The 17,211-nt window shown below is 30.2% G+C and overlaps 1 protein-coding gene across 1 annotated transcript; it reads left to right on the top strand.

Moving 5' to 3' along the window:
* Window positions 1-261: 261 nt before the first annotated feature.
* Window positions 262-2,470, top strand: LOC113370160 (protein hunchback-like). The gene is made up of 2 exons (XM_026610828.1): window positions 262-346; window positions 680-2,470. The coding sequence occupies exons 1-2, from the start codon at window positions 275-277 to the stop codon at window positions 2,468-2,470; spliced, it is 1,863 nt and encodes a 620-aa protein (XP_026466613.1). The 5' UTR covers window positions 262-274.
* The last annotated feature ends 14,741 nt before the right edge of the window (window positions 2,471-17,211 follow it).

Here is a 17,211-nt window from a genome sequence, read left to right as displayed (position 1 = left end):
ACATTGTTTAATAGACATATTACAAATTTTGTGCAAGTGATAAAAGAATATAAATGTAGTTACAAAGCATTTAATGTATATCGATATATACAATGGTTTCAATGTATCATTAAACAATTGTATCTGTGAAATTCTTTTTTCATAATATTTTGGTAATTGGTCGTTATCTAAAAATTTTTGTAAATAGTTCTGTTATGGTGGATGAATATTATTTTGTATTTTAGATAAGTTGAGTTAGTGTTGGAATATTTATTAAATTCTGTTTATTTTATAGATGCACGTTGGTTGGGACGCAGCAGCCATGGGCCCGACAGCATTCGAGCAGCAGTGGATGCCGATGCAAGTCGTAAGTACATTGTGCTCTCTAAATATTTTAAATTAATTTAATTTATTTAAAAATATTACTTATAACGACGTACATTTTCAGTTTTTAAATTTTATTTTTTTTTTTTTTTATTATTTAATTATAACAATTTAATATTTAGTTTTTATTTAATTTTATTTTCAAATTACAATTTAAAATATTACAATTTTTTAAAATTACTTTGTAATGGTGGTATATTTGTGCGTACATATTACAAAAATATTTTTGATATTTTTTTCAATATTTACATTTTTTAATAATAAAATTCCTATTCTATGTAATATAAAGATGACTAATTATTTTTTTTTTTTTTAGAAATCCGAACCCCGCGATATCCAGCACAGTGAGCCTTTCCATTCAACTGAAAGCAGTAGCAGTCGCGATTCCAACCCCAATAGTCCCCAAAGCATGGACAGCATTGAATCTCACCACCAGCAAATGCCTAATGCATACTACGATCCTAGTGCTCATTATCGTATGCAGAGCACAAATCCAATGATGCAACACCAGTTCAATCCATTGACGCCTCCAAATTTTGATACGCCGAAATTGGACCGTCTTTTGGGTGCCTACCACCAGCATTTATCAGCAGCAGCCTGCTTGCCTCTGCAAGCGCCGACTCCTCCAAAATCTCCATCTGGAATTCTTCCAGAAACTCCAGAATTGACAGCCAATGAAAACAGCTGTGGAGAGAGTGAACATTCCGACGATGGACCTAAAGATGAAGGTGATAATAAGCATTTGAATTATGATTCGGGTGAAGACAATGATGATTTATTGAGCACGCCGAGAATTAATTCGCACGGCAAAGTGAAGACTTTCAAATGCAAGCAATGTGATTACGTGGCTGTAACTAAGACTGATTTCTGGAAGCACATCGAACAGCACATTAAACCTGAGAAGAGATTGTACTGTCCGAAATGCCCCTTTGTTACTGAATACAAACATCATCAGGAATATCATTTACGTAATCACACCGGTTCCAAACCTTTCCAATGTAATAAATGCCGTTACAGTTGTGTGAATAAATCTATGTTGAATTCACACAAAAAATCGCATTCAAACGTTTACCAATATCGATGCGCTGACTGCAACTACGTCAGTAAGTATTGTCATTCATTGAAGTTACACTTGAAAAAATACAAACATCAGCCCGCTATGGTTTTGAACCAAGATGGTACGCCGAATCCATTGCAAATCATCGATGTTTATGGCACAAGAAGAGGACCTAAAGCCAGACCAACTCCAAACAGGGATGATATGCCGCAGCAAATGTCCATACAAACTACACCCGTTAGCCGTTTACAACAATTGCAACAAAAAGAGCAGCAAAATTTGGCTAACGTTCATCAACAGCAAATGTTCCAGAATCCATTTGCCGGTATTCCGTTTCCATATGGACCTTTGCTCACTGCCTTCCCAGGTTTCCAAAATCTGATGTTCAATAACAACAATATTGAACCTATGTTATCGTCCGGTAAGACGGAACAGCAGCCTTCGGAAATGCTACCCAGAGAGAATCAGGAAAATCAAATTCTTCCTAAACCGGCGGAACATGAATTCATGAGAACGCAGCTGGTGCAGCCTCCACAAAAAACACCCACTCAAAATATCATTATTGACGAACCTGTAGATATGTCGCCGAAAAGAACCGCCGTTACACCAGTAGTTTCTTCACCAGCATCAACATCTGCTGAATCAGCATTAGATTTGACGCGCACTACTAAAGATGGAAGTCAATCAAATAATTCTACATCCAAAAATAGACGAAAGGGTAAAGCTTTCAAATTAGACCGTTTAGCAACACAGAGTCAATATTCTAGTGAAGATGAAGACTCTAGCGTGACTCAATCTCCTGTTAAAGTTAAAGTTGAAGAAGAACCAATAAGAGTCGAAGGTGAAGATGAAGTTGCTGCAGCTTCCACAAAAGCACCAGAAGTTTTTGAATGTCGCTACTGCGAAATGGTTTTCAAACATGAAGTACTTTACACAATGCACATGGGATACCATGGCTACAAAGATGCATTTGCTTGCAACATGTGCGGTGAAAGATGTGGTGACAGGGTTTCATTCTTCATGCACATAGCTCGTAATCCACATGTCTGATGAAACATATGTATAAATACAATTATTCATTAGTATACTCGATATTCAGAGCGTGTGAGTTAAATCTCTGAAACTTATATATTATTTACTATATAATTTAGAATTTTAAGTTACATATTATTTATATTTAACTAGTCAACTGGCTGTTTGATAGATCAGTCACCTTTTATGACATAATATACTAAAATATTTTCAATTTTTTGTGCATAGCAAATTTGCAACTTTTATTTTCATATTAAATTGAAAAATGTATTTTTGTAATAAATTTAAAAATGATTGTAAAATATTCTTGTACATATTTTTTGTAACATGGTTTAAATGAAATATATATGGGTAAATTTTATCTACTATTTTATTCTATTGCTAGCAATTGAATAAAATAGAATATAAAAATGTATATAAAATATCTATAAATTATATCTATTAGAAATTAGTATTTTTTCCAAAGCATAGTGTTAAACTTGTAATTTAATTATGAACATTTAGCGTATAAATGAAATTAAGACTGATATATAAAAGCAAACCAAAAAAATTATATAAATGATAGTCATAAATTTGAAAGCATTTTTGCAATATATTTATTAAAAAGATGAAAGAATAATAAGCATTAAATGTATGTATCGAATAGAAATAGAATGGATAATTTATTTAATCAAGGTGATTGGTAGAAGAGAAGGAATATTAACTTAAGTTTAGGGATTCTTATAGCAATATTTTGGTTGCATTTTGTTCATATATGTATTTTTTAAATGGTTTTGTATATTGTTTTGAATTCCAAACTATGTAATAAAATACATTATAAATTAATATGTTGTATTATTTTTTCAAAATTTATATAGTCCTAACCATTTTTAATTGCTCTGCAGTTTGACACACTGCCACCTGTCATTATTCATGTTCAAGTCTGTCGTGCTCTAACCTTAAATTTGCACAACAGCGTTTGTGTTTGTAAAATGTGCTTCAAGCGATACGAAAGAAATAAATAAAATATACGTTTAGTTTCTTAATTAATTATTCGTAGTGAAAATATATTTAAAATATATATTATAAAGACTGATAATGAGATCGCGATTTTTGTAAATCGGTTGTGTTGTTTTATATGATTGAATTTTAAACAATTTGTGAATAGCGGTAGGACAATAGCTGTCAATGTTGAGTGTTAATTGAACGAATTTTTTAACAACTGTGATACTTTCAGGACAGCAATATATTTAAAAGGTAAGTTTAGTAATTTGTACTTTATTAAATATAATTAGTTATATAGATTAATATGCATAATACGGCGGTTTTACGAAATTAGAGTTTTTGAGGAAATGACGTGTAAAAATAATTATTGTCTATATAGCCGCCATTGTTGTATTCCGGAATAATTCTGTCAAATGTCAAATATTTTTTTCAAATATGTCAAATATTTTTGCAATAGATATATTCGCTAAATTATTCTGTTAATTGAATTTCTTTTAAGTGAATTTTAACTTACTTTTAATGACTAATTGAACTAGATTGCTATTTTTAATGAATATATTTGTTACATAATAAATTATTTTGTTCATTGTATCTTTCTTTGAAGATGACTTCAACTTACTTTCAGTAAAATTGAAATACTATTTTTAAAGGCATTTATAAAAACACAACCGAAGTTTTATATTCCATACGACATTATATAAATAAATATACATTTTCTAAATAAGTGATGCACCTACAAAAAATTATACATTATTTTACATAATATATAATGAAGTAGATGTCTCAAGAATCCGTTATGATAGATAGATAGATAGATTGGTAGAATTATATTTAATCAAGTAGAAGTAATAGAAATTTGCTGCTACTGTAATAAAAACGTCAAAAAATACTATTGAACAATATTAACTAGTGTGGTGCTTGGCATCGTGTCTTAAGGCACGTGTCTTGCTGGAACTTCTCTTACCGTAATTAAAAATCTTGGTATGAAACCCAAAAAAAATTAACAAAATGTGTACACATTATTAAAATCATACATACATATGTCCAATAAACATTTTTGACCGCCAACTGACATCTTTTTCAAATTATTTTCATTAAGAGTCCATAACCGCTGGACATGCCTTTCCAAAAATTTAATCAGTTTTTTATCTTGTCAATACAAGTAAAATGTTTTTTGAATTATTCAAATCGGACGCTCCGTTCTTTTAAAAACTGACTTACCGTTTTTGGCACTTTATCCCCGTATCTTCGGAACGGCTAGACCTACCTTTGCCGAAAACTAATCAGCACGTCCCCTTATCAATACGAATCGAATGTTTTTTGAATTATTCAAATCGGTCGATCGGTGTTCCGAAATTGTTGAGGAAAGTTTGTATCCGCACACACACATACACACACATACACACGCACATACACACACACGCATACATCAACTTTTTCTGAGGTATGCCAAAATACCCAGAAACCTTCGAAACGTAAAGATATATAAAAAATGTCATTTTCAATTTTTATGCGATTACTATAACTTACTCTACGGGAAGTTAACAATATTTAAAATGATATAAAAGATTAGATTGTCTTTTAGACAGCCACCTGTTACAATAATAAAGTACTTACCAAATGTCTTCATAATAGACGGATTGTAACTCAAATAAAAACTACAAATTTAATATATCTTTTACAAGACGTTCAACAATTTCATAAAATGATATTTTCGTGTTTATAACACATCATATTTTAGATGATTTGTGTAAACTTCTAAGCGAATTTATTTTCGAGGCAGGTATTATTTCATTTCCAAATGTGTTACGTTTATCTTTAGTTTTATCGCTAAATTAGTTTGTGTGGGTTTCCGAAAATTTGATTGATATTTTTACGAATGGCATCTGTTGTGCCTGTCCTGGCAAGAAATGCCCTCACGTGCGATATTACGAATCCGAACATTCTGCTAACAAAAACATTGAAATGGATCATATAATTGGCGATAACATCTGCACATTTTTCCTTGTTTTTTTTTTCTTTTTTTCTGTGTTTTGCAAAATGGTCTGTGGCTGTGGCTTATGTTTCTATAATAATGATAGTATCATTACATCTATGTAAAAAATATCTTGATAGTTTTTCGTTAAATTGAAAAAAATGAAAAAATGTATGTAATATTTATATCAACTTCCCGTAGGGTAAGTTATTGTAATGGGCCGAAAATCGAAATTGAAATTTTTTACATTTCTCGACGTTTTGAAGGTTTCTGAACATTTTGGCATACCTCAGAAAAAATTGATGTGTGTGTGTGTATGTATGTATGGATACAAATTTCCAGTCACGTTTTCGGGCACACGGATCAACCGATTTGAATGGTTCAAAAAACATTCGATTACTATTCATAGGGAGATGCGCTGATTAGTTTTTGGCAAAGGCAGGTCCAGCAGTTACGGAGATAAAGAGCAAAGAGTGCAGAAAATAGAAATCGAGTTTTTGAGAGAACGGAGCATCCGATTTGAATGATCTAAAAAACATTCAATTAGTAATGATTGGGAGAAGTTTTTGGCAAAGGCAGGCCCAGCCATTTCGAAGATACGGAGCTAAATGTGTAAAAAATGGCAGTTTTTGAGAGAACTAAGCGTCCGATTTAAATGATTCAAAGAACTTTTTGCTTGTCTTGGGAAAAAACATTTTTTGTTTCAACTTTGTTTTTTCAAAAAAAAAATTTTTTATATATCGAAAATAAATCAGATTTTATTTTTAATTCTGACTGAAGTTCTAATATACTTTAAACAAATAATGGCAATTTTGCAATTCAGTTTATATAATTCTTATAAATATTAGACAATGTTACAATATTTGTAATAATCTATTTAAAAACATTCAGTATTCCTCGAACATTTCGTTACGGTACGGGAAGTTCCAGCAATTTGCCCTAAGGCACGATGCCATACACCCCACTAGTTTCAAATTCAAACACTACAGGTTTTTATTAGCAATTATTTATATACAGGGCTAAAATGGTTAATTAAAATTGCCTTTGCTATTAACTTAAAAAAAATGATAATAAATTGAATTAATCATGTAAAAGTTATGAATATAGAAAACGGGATAAATCATAAAACCCCAAAATTAATTGGAAGTACCAAATTAGCAAAATTTTATTTGTTTCGATTATATATTAGGTATTATCCCTTTACATATGGCATCATTATAAATCAAACTTCAATTTCAACTTGCAAAATTAAACTAGGCGCCATCATTTCGCCTTGGATCAACCCCTAAAACTTCCTATTGATAAAAAGCGGCGAATAATACTTAAATTCAACCACGCCTTTTTAATATAACAGCAGGATCCGGCGCGTGCGGCATTTTATACCACCCTAAGCCCAAAATAAAAAAAAAATGTATAAAAAATCGAATCCCCGTGTATTTTAACACGAGCATTAATAATAGGGAAGTTTTTTTATAAAAAAATATTTAGGCATTTCTAAGAAGGGTCTTGACTTTTCTACATACGGTGAAAGGTTAATTTCGCGTGTGCTCCCTAAGTTAGGGACGAAATTTGGTTATTAGGGAAGTGTCATGTTTTTTTTCGAAGTTAATAAAATTAGAACCCCAGTGTGTTAATTTGAAATCTTATAGAGTGTTTTGTTGACTGATGTTGAAATGATTGACGTAGCATAAAATTAATATGAAGGAACGTAATATAGACATTATTCTAAGAACTTGTAAAACAAATATTGCATTCACAAAAATTATGGACTTGGCCTAAACGTTTTAGGAACTGCCTTGTTTGTTTCGTGAATTTATTACAAAGTATACCTACAATCAAAATGGTATGCGGTTTTGGCAAATCTGTAGTATGACATATGTTCCTATATAATTTGAAAATTCTACAAAAATCTATCTTCATTATAAAAAATATTTTTTTAAAAAAAAATTTGTATCATGTATAATAAATCAAAATATTGATCGTAATAATAATATATTATTTCATAACTATTATTATACATAATACATGAATAAACTAGTGGGGTGTATGGCATCGTGTCTGAAGGCAAATTGCTGGAACTTCTAAAATATGTATAAGAATTATATAAATTGAATTGCAAAGATGAAATAATTTGTTTAAAGTATAATATAACTCAGAATTAGAATAACAATTAAAATCTGAATTGATCTGAAAATATTTTTTTTTCGCATAATTTTAACACAAACAATTAATTCTGATGATTATTAATAAAAATGATACTCTCATAACCATATACGATTATCATCATCTTTGATAATAAATTAATATTTAGAAATTTAATAGCAGTTAAATGTTAACATAGATAGGCTAGTGTATGAAAATATAATTTATTATATAGATTTATAAAGAACGATAAATACGTGAAATTATTTATTATGTACGTTTCGACACTGTATGTTTGTCATTATTCAGAAAAAAGTACAATAATTAAATAATACAAATGAGAATCAGAACGTATAGAATGGGTAATTTTCAAATTTTCGTTTTTTATTTTGGCTGCATCAATATAATAGTATTTAAAAGCCAATCTATTTTAATATTCAATCGTTATTTAATTTATGGAATATTATTTTATTAACCACTTAACGATCATAACACAATCATAACATCTTATATTAATATATTTATATTAATCTAAGCCTTAAGGAAAGTATATTAATCTAATATTAATTAAGCCATAACATAAAAAACTAGTGGGGTGCATGGCATCGTGCCTTAAGGCACTTGGTACGGAACCAAAAAAATTGCACGAAATATATTATTACTATTACACTATGTTATTAATATCTCTATAAAATATCTGATAATTTGATGTACATATGTCCAATAAACATTTTTGACCGCCAAATGACATTTTTTAAACATGTTTTTATTGAGAGTCCATAACTGCCGGACCTGCTTTTCCAAAAATTTAATCAGTTCCTCATCTTTTCAATACAAGTGAAATGTTTTTTTTATTAAAATCGGATGCTCCGTTCTCTTAAAAACTGAGTTACCGTTTTTGGCACTTTTTGCCCGGTATCTTCGGAACGGCCAGACCTGCCTTTGCCAAAAACAAATCAGCACGTCTCCTTATCAATACGAATCGAATGTTTTACGAATTATTCAAATCGGTTGATCGGTGTTCCCGAAATTGTCGACAAAAATATGTATCCGCGCACACACACATACACCACACACACATACATCCATTTTTTTAAGGTATGCCAAAATGTTCGGAAACCTTTGAAACGTAAAGATATATAAAAAATTTTCATTTTCGATTTTTTTGTAATTACTATAAATTATCCTACGGGAAGTTAATAATTATTTATAATTGAGCAATAATGACAGTAATGATATTTAGGTTTAATTATATAATGGACTATATATAGTCAATATATTCTTAAGTAAAATTGTGTATATAAATTCTTTATCCACAATTCACAAATTCAGATTCTATGCCAAGATCACATAAACAAATTTCATTCAATTCTCAAACTCCAATATTTACCACATTTCTTATAAATCGTTAAATATCCAGTCATTGATGACTAACGGTTTCTTTTGGCTCTGAAATCCACCCCACAGCGCGCTCGATTGTTATAATATAAGGGGATGAAGAATAATGCAAGGATCTTGAGGAATTGCACTCGGTTTCCCTTTCTAACATCTTTTAACTGAATGACCGGTAAGGTAACCGACACCATTTCCCGCCTTGGAAATAAAGGACATATAGTAAGGAAAGTATGTTGTCCAGAAACACAATATGTTATTAACTTCCCGTAGGGTAAGTTATAGTAATCGCAAAAAAATCGAAAATGAAAATTTTTATATATCTTTACGTTTCAGAGGTTTCTGAACATTTTGGCATACCTTAGAAAAAATGGATGTATGTGTGTGTGTGTGTGTGTGTGTGTGTATGTATGTATGTATGTATGTATGTATGTATGTATGTATGTATGTATGTATGTATGTATGTATGTATGTATGTATGTATGTACGTGTGTGTATGTATGTGCGGATACAAATTTTCGTCGACGATTTCGGGAACACGGATCAACCGATTTGAATAATTCAAAAAACAATCGATTCGTATTGATAAGGAGACGTGCTGATTAGTTTTTGGCAAAGGCAAGTCTAGCCGTTCCGAAGATACGGGGCAAAAAGTGCCAAAAACATTACCTCCGTTTTTAAGAGAACGGAGCGTCCGATTTGAATAATTCAAAAAACATTTTACTTGTATTGACAAGATGAAGAATTAATCAAATTTTCATGAAGGCAGGTCTAGCGGTTCGGAGATCTAATGAAAAAAGTAAAAAAAAATGCCATTCGGCGGTTAAAAATGATCATTAGACATAAGCACATCAAATTGTCAGATATTTTATAGAGATTTAACAATAAGTATAATTTTTTTTTACATTTCTGTGGGTTCCGTACCAATGCTTATGCGTTAGACGGCGGCGCGGCACCTGCGAGCTTTGAAATTTCGTCTCTATGCAGTTCAAGCAGTGCGATTGCTTTGAAAAAAAGTTCAGAATTTTCAAAATATATCAAAATGAAGAGAACATTTTTTTTCAAAAAAATTTTTTGTTTTCAAAAAAAATTTTTTTCTCAAAAAAAATTTTTTTTTCGAATAAAAAATTTTTTTTTTTCAAAAAAAAGGATTTTTTTGTCAAATTTATAGTTTCTCAAAAATCTATTTTTTTCGAAGTAAATTTTTTTCAAAAATGTTAATCGTTTTTAAAAAAATAATAATTTTTGGTACGGGAAGTTCCAGCAATTTGCCTTAAGGCACGATGCCCCAATTGCCTTAAGACAGAATTCCACTTACAGCTAGTTTGATTATAAGGTTGTAATTAAGGTTTATTTCGACAATATTTTTAAGTAAAATTGTTCTTTTTTTTAAAACTGGGTTGTACTTGTAGTATGAAATCTTAAATAAAATCTACTTTACATAATGCTAAGTTGTAATACCGAAGATGAAGATGATAGACTTAATGTAGAGTAATTACAATACAATTTGAATGAAGTCAGGAAATATTGAAAATACCATTGAAGCCATGAAGACCGAATCGACCTATATCTCCGAAAATAATTCAAATTTTCAAAAAACTTCTCGTACCCATATTCTTAGATAGTTAAACTTTGAAAATTTCTACACTAGAATACCCCCTTAAAGATTTTTTTGAATGATCTGAATAAACTGAATATGAACCATTATAATTAAATAAAAATAACTTTCTAGTAATCTAAAATTATTAGAAATATTGCATATGATTTATTTTAATTTAGGGTAAATATGTAATATCTATAATGACATATGATTTTTAACTAAGTTATTGTAATGGGCCGAAAATCGGAATTGAAAATTTTTACATTTCTCGACGTTTTGAAGGTTTCTGAACGTTTTGGCATACCTCAGAAAAAATGGATGTGTGTGTGTGTGTATGTATGTATGGATACAAATTTCCAGTCACGTTTTAGGGCGCACGGATCAACCGATTTGAATGGTTCAAAAAACATTCGATTTCTATTGATAGAGAAAAGAGCTGATTAGTTTTTGGCAAAGGCAAGTTCAGCCGTTTCGGAGATACGGAGCAAAGAGTGCAGAAAATAGAAATCGAATTTTTGAGAGAACGGAGTATCCGATTTGAATGATCTAAAAAACATTCAATTAGTAATGATTGGGAGAAGTGTTTATTAGTTTTTGGCAAAGGCAGGCCCAGCCATTTCGAAGATACGGAGATAAATATGTAAAAAATGGCAGTTTTTGAGAGAACTAAGCGTCCGATTTAAATGATTCAAAGAACTTTCTGTTTGTCTTAACAAAATAATTGATTTTGGAAAAAAAAATTTTGTCCCATTTTTTTTTTTTTTTTTTTAGTTTTTTGCATATCGAAAATATTTCAGATTTTATTTTATTATTTTATATTAGACAATGTCTTAACAAAATAATTGATTTTGGAAAAAAAATTTTGTCCCATTTTTTTTTTTATTTTTTTTTTTAGTTTTTTGCATATCGAAAATATTTCAGATTTTATTTTATTATTTATATTAGACAATGTTTATAATAAGCTATTTGAAAACATTCAGTATTCAACGGGAAGTTCCAGCAATTTGCCTTAAGGCACGATGCCATAATTGCCTCAAGACAGAATTCCACTTACAGCTAGTTTATTATTGAATTTAATAAATGGTAGTTAAGTAAATTCCAACCGTTTCAATTCTATAAGTACAACAATCGCCCATCAACGAATTTAGAACTGACCAGAAAAGTAACGGCCGAACGCGATTTAGCCATCGAAATAAAGTCGGTCTAAAATATCAATAGAAATCGATTCATTAATCTGCTTCTTTTTCATTTGCAACTGTAACATTTGGCAATAAATTTCGGCAATGGGTGTCAGGAAGTCTTTGTTGACCTCTCGCACACACATTTCAAATCCATAATCCTTGCTGTATTGTAAGGATGTGTGTCCTTTGGTAATAATACTGCGCGCGTAACCCGATGTAGAGTTATTACAATGGCGAACGGTCAAGGGGCGAGACCCCGGCGACACCCTATTGCTTTGTTCTTTCGCTGACCACTGACCCCAACTGAAAATAAGGCTTCGGGCAGGCGCTGGCAACAGTTCGGAGGATGAAGACACAGACACATTCCCGTAAAAAGCTTACTCTTTTATATCACTAATCTCTTGAAGAAAGATAATAGAGAAAGAAGAAAACAAGTCAACAAAACTTGTGAATTTCAGTAAGACTAAGGTCGAAGATGCTCCAGTTGGAGTTGGAAGATGCTCTTCTAATTGGAGTTGTATATTTTTTACAGTAGCGGCGCTAGGCGTCGGCGGTGTCGGCGACCGCCGACGGCCTCGCGCTACAGGGGGCCTCGCAAGAGGCCCCGGAAAATTTTTAATTATTTAAAATTTAGTTTTGCATTTTTTAGTTTTTTTTTTCATACTGATGTGCAAGTAAAGAAAATAATTAGTGGTTTACGGGCACTAGAATTTCACTCTTTTATCTCTAATGGACACTATCTAATATCGTATGTCAACACTATAGATTATTAAATCTAAACAACTTCGCGCGAGAACGCTAATTCTCTGATTGTTTATTATTGCTTGTTTGTTTCTTATGTGAAGATAATGTCAGATCATTATTCCTTTTGGGAATTCTTATAAGTAGGTATTATAATATATCCAAACTGTAATTAAATATTCAAGGAATAAAATTAGAATGATCAGTAAGAATTGATCAATGATATATAACAATCGTTTTATATTTTGAATTAAATATTATAAATACAGTTAATTTCAAACTAATCATCGTTTCACACCGTCAACACAAGCAATATATTTTTTGAATCATTTTAATCGGATGATCAGTTCTTTCAAAAGCTGCATTGATAACCTTTTATACTTTTTTTGCATCTTTGAAATCGCTGGACCTGCCTTTGCCAATTTATCGACACAAATCGAATGTTTTTTGAATCATTTAAATCGGTTGATCCGCTCTGATATTGTCGACAAAGAATTAAAGATTCTTAAAAAATTTGACATTTCGACATTCCTGAACCAATTTTGAAAATTCAAAAACTGTTCGAAAGTTTTCAGTTCAGTATTTTCAGGAAATCGTGCTGATTAGAATTTCGTAGAGAAGAACGGCCGCACGTTTTTTCTTTCATAAGGGTTAACGGATTTGTGAAAATCTTTTTTTAAAGAAAAATTTCGTATAGGGATAACAATTATAGTCTAAACTAACATTAATTTTATGGAACTACGATAAGTGATTAATTATATAAATTCATTAAATTGTGGAATAATGGGCCGAGCTTTCAGGTAATGCCATGTCTATGCTCTAGGTGCAGTTTTGTGCACTCAAATCATTATGATTGTAGATTTTTCTAATTATTCAATTGTAGATTGCAAAATTTTGTCTAATTAGTTACTGATTAGGTCGGTGGTTTCCAATCATTTTCATTCCGAATGACTTGAACGGTCGAGAATTCATAATCGAATGATTTGGCAAAAAAGAAACTTGTTCGGAATAATTATTTAATTTCAGTGTTTTTCTAATATCTGAAGAACGAACTATTTTTGCCGAAGAGTTTGTTTATTTTAACTTGTGTAATTTTTAACTTCCCGTACGATAAGTTATAGTAATCGCAAAGAATAGAGAATGAAAATTTTCATACATTTTTTCGTTACGAAAGTTTCTAAACATTTTGGCATACTTTAAGAAAAATGGATGTATGTATGCGTGTGTATGTATGTATGTATATATACGCGGATACAAATTTTCGTCGACGATTCCGTGAACACGGATCAACCAATTTGAAAAGTTTAGAAAACAATTGATTTGTATTGATTAGTTTTTGACAAAGACAGGACAAGCCGTTTCGAAGATACGGAGCAAAAAGTGGAGAAAATTTAAGAAAATGGAGCGTCCGATTTGAATGATTTAACGAACATTTTATTTGTATTAACAAAATGAAAAACAGTTTAAATTTTTAGGAAGGCAGATCTAGCGGATTCGCAGATTCAATAAAAAAAGTAAAAGCAAAGCCTTTGGACAAATATGATCATTAGACATATGCACATCAAATTGTAAATTATTTTATAAAGATTTTACTAATAAGCACAAATTTTGTTTACATTACTATGCTTTCGGCACCAAAGTACGATATTTCGTCTCTAAGCAGCTAACGCAGAGTGATAGCTTCGGAAAAAAGTTTGAAATTTTCAACAAATTTCAATGTATAAAAATATTTCGAATAAAAAAAAACATTTTTTTTTCAATTTTCAAAATTTTTTAAAACTTTTAAAGAATTTAAATAACAGCACGGAAAGCTTCAGCATTTTGCCTTAAGGCACGATGCCATGCATCACTAGTCAACTTTGATTGGAAATAAGGGGGGGCCTCGCAAACGAATTTCGCCGACGCCTACGAATGGTCTAGCGCCGCCACTGATTTTTTAAACGTAAAAATATTATAACATTGAAAAATTTTCCCAAAAGTATTTTGATAAAATTATTTGAACTGTAGTTCAAAATTAACATCCATAAAAAATAGAAAATCAAAACTGTCGAAGTTGAGGTTTTTTTCATGTGACTTGAGAACTTTACCGAAGTTTACTCACATTCTTGTAGCTAGTTTTTTAACAAAAAAATATTAAAAACTTACATGTCGTTTATGTAATTGAATTTTATATAAATAGTTTCTAAAATTTTCTAAAAATTTTAAAATAAAAAGCAACGAATAGAAATAAATAATAAATAATAATAAAAATGTACAAAAATTGATCTCAACTGTGAAAGAAGTTAATAAAAATATCATTTTTTCATATATTGACGAAATATAAAGACTGTTTCTAAAAGTGGTAAACGTTAGGGTTGTCAGCGCCTGCAGACCACATACAGTTTCCGTATTTTTCACGGATTCCCATACGGACAATTGCAATCGTAATCCCCCGATTTACAATTATATCCGTTCGAATAATGATTTATTTTTAGGTTTCTGTTAATAATGAATGACCGATGCGATGGTGAACCGAGTGTTTTGAACGTGGACACTGCCCATGACAAATCTACCAAAAACCAGGAGAAATGTTGGAATCATTAAACTATTTGAACCAACCATAGTAAAAACTTGGATTAGCTATTGTCTAGTAAGCTTGAATCACTATTGTTAGGTTTTATACCCACATTGGATAGCTTGATATCAAGCGGTATGATGTCAGATTTTCATTTGAGATCATAGATCTAAAATACATCAATTGTATTTGTATCTTCTTCAGTGTCTAACATTATTACTTTATTCAACAACATTTATTTAAACCTTGAACATTTGATAATTCAAAAATCTCTATAGCAAAATGTTTAACCTAAAATCTACAATATTTGACAAATAATTTAGAAACAACGAGGATCAATTTTTTTCGAATATAAAACACTCAATTGATATGCTTTTAACTTTTAATTTTCACAGTTTGCAAAATCCAGCATTATTTTATTTGTTGCTAAATTCGTGCATCAACCCAAACCAAATGTTTTAACTACCAATCATAGTTTTTGGGAAATGTAACTCTGCCCGACTTTGTTCATTATAAAATACAAATATTATTTTCGAGGCTGGAAAAATACAATTTGACACTATCAAAAAGTAGAAGATTCCTATATACATTGTTCTTTGAAGATATTTGATATTCGATTAAATTGAATGAATAATATGTTTTTGTACAAATTATTTTTTGATCAACAAAATTCGATAGGTATAATTTTGTTATTGAAAAACATTCCATTGTTCTAAATAATACAAAGTATCATTTTTTTTAAATTGTTTATTATTGCACGTTGTCTTGTTTATTGATTTGTGTAAAGAAACAAAATGTGATCAATGAATGAAATTTAAGAAGACGATATGGGACTTTGAACCACATGTATCAATATTTGAATTAAACGGATAGAGGTGTCAATATCAATAAAAATTATATAAATATTTGATTTTATAATATAGCATGGTTGTTATTTCCGGACCCCACATGAAAATAAAATTGTTTTCAGAACAAATGAATTTGATCGTTCGATTGAACGATATTGACCACACAATATTGATTTACTTCTTTATTTTTATATAATTTTATATATCTACTAGATGACCCGACAGACGTTATCCTGTACTTATGTCTACATTTCAAAAGATCCATTTTTTTAATAACCTATACTTATGTTTTTAACCTATCTACTTATTAATCAATAATCTTCAATACCTAAAGGAAAGGGGGTAAAAAATATGGGCATCAAATCTCCCTTTACCAAAGCAAATATTTTAGTGAATATAAATAAATACATGTATACATGCGTTTCGACAAATCACAACTAAGTCATGTCCCATGACACACCCTTAACTGTTTTTTACCCCTCCATCCAAATTATCCAATCATCTTTTTACCACTTATTTCTACGGCTCAATAATACCCGAAACCTAATCACCTAATATTAACAAGGGGATCAACAGGTCGCAAGTAAGGTTAAAAAAACAGGGGAACATTTTTTAAACGCTATTTTTTTTTAGAGGAAAAAAACAACCCTCCGCATAGAATTTGTTTTTTTCCCGTTCGATTTGTTTTTTTCCCGATCTACCTGTTGGTTTTAGTAAACGGCGGCATGTTTATGCGTTACAAGCGTAACGATGTTATTTATGAAGTGTTTTGGGGAAAAATAAAACTAAAGGTACACTATAAATTTTAATTAGTGCCTGGTTTAGACATTAATACAGGGATTTGGATATTGTTATTAATTATATCTGCGCTAATTGTTTTTTGAGTTGATCTTTGGTAAAATTTATCATTTTGCCTTCATGGTGGCATAGATGCAAAACTAAAAAGGAAAATGATATATGTATTTATTAGGCTAAAATATTTTGCGTTTGAAAACAATACATGTTCATTAATATTAAGTAAGTTATTGAAGATAATTGAAAATAATTTTGATTTTGAGCAGCTCCATACAGGATTACTTGTTTAATTTGGAACTTTCTAATAAGCTAAATAAATAAATATTTTTTAATGAATTCAATATTCTATAACAATCTATTTCAATTTATTCTATGAGTAGTTATGATGAATTGCGAATATATATTATATTAATAACAAATACTTAAAAACAAATTATTTTCTGATCCCATTTTTATGAGTATTATTAAATATATATTGAAATGTACAAAAAAGTACTTATATATTTGCATACATATATTTGAATTTATCTAAAAATTCTCAAAACAT

The sequence above is a fragment of the Ctenocephalides felis genome, unplaced genomic scaffold (genome assembly GCF_003426905.1).
Source record: "Ctenocephalides felis isolate EL2017-DRISC unplaced genomic scaffold, ASM342690v1 CF-g0.4_SCAFFOLD_01492, whole genome shotgun sequence".
In the NCBI taxonomy this organism is placed as follows: Eukaryota; Metazoa; Arthropoda; class Insecta; order Siphonaptera; family Pulicidae; genus Ctenocephalides; species Ctenocephalides felis.
This window is presented reverse-complemented; position numbering and strand designations above follow the sequence as displayed.